Source organism: Ornithodoros turicata, chromosome 2 (genome assembly GCF_037126465.1).
Source record: "Ornithodoros turicata isolate Travis chromosome 2, ASM3712646v1, whole genome shotgun sequence".
Taxonomy (NCBI): domain Eukaryota; kingdom Metazoa; phylum Arthropoda; class Arachnida; order Ixodida; family Argasidae; genus Ornithodoros; species Ornithodoros turicata.
Window position 1 is genome coordinate 57755228 of NC_088202.1, and position 6153 is coordinate 57761380.

General features: G+C 47.7%; 1 protein-coding gene across 1 annotated transcript; it reads left to right on the forward strand.

Annotated features, from left to right (window-relative positions):
- Positions 1-202: 202 nt before the first annotated feature.
- LOC135384682 (uncharacterized protein K02A2.6-like) lies at positions 203-1486 on the forward strand. The gene has a single exon (XM_064613872.1). It carries the CDS (start codon positions 203-205, stop codon positions 1484-1486), a length of 1284 nt encoding a protein of 427 aa, XP_064469942.1.
- Positions 1487-6153: the final 4667 nt, after the last annotated feature.

A 6153-nucleotide genomic window follows, 5' to 3' on the forward strand; every position in this document is an offset into this window, starting at 1 on the left:
AGAAGACAACGGCAATGCTGACAGTTTGTCACGGTTACCTCTACCGGATGTTCCACGGAAGGGCCCAGATGAAGCTGAAGTTGCTGAATTGGCTTAAATGGTAAACCATTTAAGCCAATTTGGGCAACTTCCTGTTACTCATTCACAACTGCGAGACGCAACCCGATGAAATGTTATTCTGTCCAAGATATATTGGAATGTCATGAATGGCTGGGACAGTTCTAACTCGGACGAAGATCTTGTGCCTTACATCCGACACAAAGATGAACTATCTGTGCAACAAGGAGTTCTAACATGGGGCACTCGCACCGTCATTCCCGCGAAAGTCGTACAGTCAATTCTTGACGAGCTTCACCGTGGTCACATGGGAATCGTTAAAATGAAAGCTTTGGCACGATCCTACGTATGGTGGCTGAACATCGATCGTGACATCGAAGCTGTTGCAAAGAATTGCGAAGGTTGTCTGAAGAACCAAAACGAGCCACCTAAGGCTCCATATCATCCGTGGGAAATTCCTAACGGACCATGGAAACGAGTCCATTTGGACTTCGCCAGGCCATTCCAAGACAAAATGTTCCTAGTAGTTGTGGACGCCTTCTCCAAATGGCCTGAAGTAATCGTCATGAGCTCTACTACTGCTTCTCACACTGTAGATGTCCTACGGACGATCTTTGCCAGAAACGGCATACCCGAACGTATCGTCACTGACAATGGACCACAGTTCACATCAAGCGTGTTCATGGAGTTCATGAGGAACAATGGAATTCAACATTCCTTGACAGCACCATACCACCCAGCAACCAATGGACTTGCTGAGCGTTTTGTCCAGACACTCAAATCAAGCCTGAAATCTATGCAGGGGGAAGGGAGTATCCATGAGAATCTCGCAAAGTTCCTTATAGCATATCGCACTTGCCCCCGCACAACGACTGGAGAAACTTCATCTAAACTCTTCCTGGGACGCGAAATTCGCACCCGCCTGTCACTTATCAGGACAAGTGTTCAAGACAGTATACGAGACAAGCAAGATAAATTGTTCGAGAGGAACCATGGAAGAGAACGTTACTTTGAACCGGGACAACATGTTTCTGTTCGTGACTTCAGAGGAACTGATAAGTGGACCACTGGTCTTGTCCTCAGACGCCACGGACCATTGTCCTATGAAGTAAAGTTTGGCGACAAAATCTGGCGCCGGCACATCGACCAGCTGAAACCGGGTGCCTGCGAACGCCAAAACGCTCGAGAAGAAAACCGCAGACCAACTTCAAATGACTCTGTTGTTCCAGAGCCCATGGTAGTGGATCGACCACACCAACCACAAGCAGAAGTTACTCCTCCGAGCGAGTTGCACACGACTCCTGAGAATGTGCACGCTCCGAATACATCAGTCCCTGATCTAGGAAATGGGAATGCACAAGTCGCAAAGACGCCCCGTCCCCAACGAAAAAGAAGACCTCCGGAAAGGCTGATTGTGGGACTGGACTAAAGAATTTGGCGGGGAGGAGATGTCCTGTTCGACTGATATCGGCAGATAAACGATCACCCCTGGCAACTGTGGGATATTGCGCAACACAGTGCAACACGCGCTCAACGCGTCAGTCGCACACAGACTCCCGTAATGGAAACTATGCTCCTATATACTTTGATGTAATATCAATTAAACAGTTGGGAAATACAACAGTCACGACTGTAGCTGAAGATGACGATGAGGTGACGATGAGGTGACGATGGGGTGATGATGGCCAGAGGATCTATAGGAGTGAAGTAGGGAAGCTCGGTGGCTTGTTTCGTCGTTCGATTAGAAGCGCGAGTGGGGTCTGAGTCACTATAAAGGCATCGACGGCAGGCTTGCCACGCAAAGAAAGCTGCGGTCCTCATGCGTCTCGCGGGGATGGTGACGCTCGGGTGTAAAATGACCTGCAGGGTATCGTTCTTGTAGTCTGCAATGAGTTTTTGGCGAACCACTGGCCTATACACACGGATGTTGTGAGGCGGCGTTTCGTGCAGTCTGGCTCGCTTTATACTTTTTCATTTTCAGATTTGCAATCCACCTTGCTAGTGTAATAAATATATAGCATGTCATATATAGAAATCATAATCGAAACATACAGTAGAAAAAGTAGTAAAACGAACGATTGAAGCAGTGGACGGAGTCCTGTAGCCAAAGAATACCGTAGGTTTATCAAGTCCTCAGTCCCAGCCAAACCACCACTCAAGCGTCGACTCTTCCAGTCCTGTGGTCTCGTACCAGAGCCCCCGTTCTAGCCAATGTTCCCTGCTTTTCTCGAAGCTTCTGTCCACGTAGTCGCTCACGATTGGCCAGCCAGTGGTAGCCACTTCAGCCTGTTCATTTCATGCGTCACACAGCTGTAGACACTTCGTCTTCCTTCGTAGCATCCTTTACACATACCACAAGTACTTTGCGGCTTTTCGAGTCGGAAAACACATGCTTCCGCTTCCGGTAAGTATATTGGCGCGCATGCGCAATCAAAGTCGAAATTCTGCGAAGCCTTGCGAATTCAAACGTCGAAAGGTTCGCTACACCTCCAACCATAACAGCTGAGATTCCAATGATAACGAAACAGTTATGTCATGGTGTTGCAATCATCTGAATAATGAAATACACTGGTGGAATATACTCGCTTTTGTCTGTTTTTTCCATCTTCTACCTTCTTGTTATTTGTTACCAGGAATTCACCAATGACTATATAGCCTTCTCGATTGTAAATAATAACAACTGGAAGCAAGCTTTTACCCAAGAAGTTGCTCAATTGTTGCCGTCGGTGTAGTAATCACAGTTATTGCTGTTGGAAAAGCCCACTCCGAATGCTCAGCATATTACTCCTAAGTTCTTTGTTGTTGTTTTCTTGTTGCTATTCTTTTTTTCTCTCTCTCTCTCTCTATTTTCTGGGCGTGCAAGCTGTGTAGCAACGTAGCAACGTAGCGGTGTGCAAGCAACGTTAAGGCACAAGGGCCCTGCGTGCAATTTTGTGTATTGTTTGCGATTATTCGATTATATATGGTTACCGATTTTCTTGTTATATTTTCCGCCATAACCTCTCGGTGTTCATGCAACACTGGAAGCACGCCGCGCAGGACGTTTTTCTCTTGTTGCATGCGGGAGTAACTTTGCTCTCGTCGGCGACAGAGTAAGCGTCCCATGCGTTAGGTGTGGTCGTCTCGCCGGCGTTTCTTCGCCGCGTGCGCAAGGCCACGGCATGCACACGACGTTATAACGCTGACAATATGATCCATGTGTTTAAGCTTAAAGTGATAGTTCGCTCTACAAGCATCGGTTCGTTAATTTCTGTTACACACGGTAGTGTATTTGGAACTTTATCAGAGCCGTGCATTTGTTTCCGGCAGCTCGAGCGGTGTGATTTACTCTAGGCATCTGGAAGCAAGAAGATCTACGCAAGTCGGCTTTCCCGCGGAGAAGGACGTACGCGCGACGTCTGTCTGAGAACAGTGTGACGACACCAGGGCGTTCCCGTTTCCCTCGCATCGATATGCGGCTTCCTGTCGCCAGCCCTGCATTAGAGTCACGAAACGTCTCGCATGCCGACCGCAGCCTCCCGTAATATGCTCCTCCCCCGGCGCCCGGCCGCACTGCCAGTGCCCACAGGAGAATACTGAAAACTCGGAAAATACATCGATTTCGAAAGAGAGGTATTGAAGAAAGGGAGTTGTTAATTGTCTATTGCACACGTCCAGCGTTTTTTTTCTTTCTTTCTCAGTTTCGTGAGGGAGCGAACTATCCCTTTAAGGGTCCTCAAGGTCCGTGTCCGTCCTTGTCCTCTTCGCGTTGCGACGTCATGTTCCAGAAAGATTGAAGTGCAGTCGATAGTGACCGATAATGGATTATCGATCTAAGTGAGCACTGCATTCCGTCTAAAAGCTTCGAATGTCAAAATAACGACAGTTGGGTAGTAACAGGATATCCGCATGAGCGAATTGATCGGGCGAAATGTCGGAGGAGACAGTAGTGCGAAAACAGCATCGCCAATTGGTTGAATGCACGTGACCATCTCAGTGTCACGTCTGGGAGGTTCCCGGGTTCGAATCGCGGTGCCGGCTGTGCTGTCTGGGGTTTTACCTGGGTTTTCTTCAGACGCTTTCAGACATATGTCGGCACAGTTCCCTTAGAAGTCGGCCCATGACGCACATTCCCCCAGGGCGTCAGTCGTGACGTTGGCCACCTCTGTGAGGCCGACAACGGCGAACCCTTTCACCACCACCACCACCACCACGTCTGTTTCCTCTCGTCCACGCCCTGCGCCTCAGGAAGGTACTGTCTGCTCGCCACAAAATATTCCAAAATAGCTCTTCCTCCCCTCGTCTGATTGTGTTGTGTGATAGCCGCATCGCATTGAGCGCCCTCCTTCTCGTTTGCTAACAGACCTTCCACCGGTACTTCCAAAGTCGCTCGGATACTCTTGGCATTTCTTCCGCGATAAAATCTCTGCGCGTGCTTTCTTCTCCCTCTCCACCGGCAACAGAAGGATGCCGTGAAAAATTATGGGTATTATATACAATAACGTTATTTCATTGTTTCTGCGTTTAACGTAAGAAGGAATTCTGCTCAGTCAAAATTCAGACACAGAGTTTGCATCGTGTAGAAACGTGGCAGGGAACACAAAAGGACACAGACACGGACTGACAACTCAGCACTAGCTTGTCCCGTCCGTGTCTGTGTGCTCTTGGCTTCCCTACCATGTTAGAAAATAAAAAAACACGTTTTACATGTGCCGTCCCTGCTAGCCATTCGTGCTCAACTCAGGGGCAAGCTGAACATTACGGCATAAAATGTGTTAAGTCTGCCCAGGACGTACATTCCCCCAGGGCGTTAGTTGTGACGTTACCCATCTTTGTGAGGCCGACAACGAGAGCTCTTTCAGCAGTACAACCGACACCACCACGGTATAAAAAGATGTTGTATGCCCTTCTTGCAATAAACAAAACTGTTTATTGATGAGTAAGAGGACCACCCTGCGTCAAGTACAACGTTATTGATTTTCTTTTCTAAATAAGTATCGCAGATAATATGCTCAGAAGTCGAATAACGCTGCCGCTACGAATTTCCCTGCATTAACGGAGAAGTTGATCGGAAAAAGACATAATTTGAAATTATGTTCCTGCAACGTCCACATGGGTCCAAGCACTACATACACATTTTGTTACTAGGTAGGCAACACTTAACTTGGAGTTTTATGGCCTAAGGCTATACACAGCTTATCTTACTATAATAGATTATCTTATACCCGTTCGCACTGCCATGCATGATCTGGATTGACACTCGATCACGATCGTGGCTACCTCGTTCGACATACCCACGCCGTCCGCATTTGAACTTGTGGATCCAGGTTTTCATCTGACGCCATGCAGCAGGGTGAGAGAGAAATGATATCACTGCACCTGCGCCAACCCTCCTTGATGTGTGTAATACCGTTCACGAACGAGGGACAAATGTCCGCGATGTCTACCAAGTCCGCGGAGGCACGCATTGTGCGCGATGTGGATCCTGCGTCATTGCGAAGAGGGAATACACACATACCACCTACGCTGTACAGTGCCGGACAAAAGTTTACGGAACACGTACCGGCGCATTCCTCTCTCAGAGTGACATGCTAGAAGCAAACGGTACAGTACGGAGTTACAACCAGGTAACTGGGTTTCCTGGGCGCATGTCCGTAGGCCCGTGCGGTCGCATTTGCGGCTAGCGTGGCACTGTGAGGAAGGAATACGCCGGAGCGTGTTTCATAAACTTTTGTCCAGCACTGTACATAATACAGACTGTGTTCTTACTTACCTACGAGTAGCACATTCATACTGTCTTTCAAGTCAAATTGTCAAGCTGCAGTTATCGTCAGTCAGTAGTTTTTCGGTAGCAGAAGCAAGTATTGTTTTCTGTTTCTCAAGTAGTGATGTTGCAGTTTTTTGTCAGTTTTCAGTCAATTATTGTTCTCGAGATTAAAACTGTTCTCTTTACCATTATGGTAAACGTCGGAAAAGCATCTTAACATACCTTGCCCGATCTCTTGCACACCACAAGGGATATGGAAGAGGAAAAAAGCCTGAAGCACGAATTGATTTCCATTTCCCAGAGACATGCACGAGCACAGGATGAAGAGCATTATAAATCGCTTACTACAA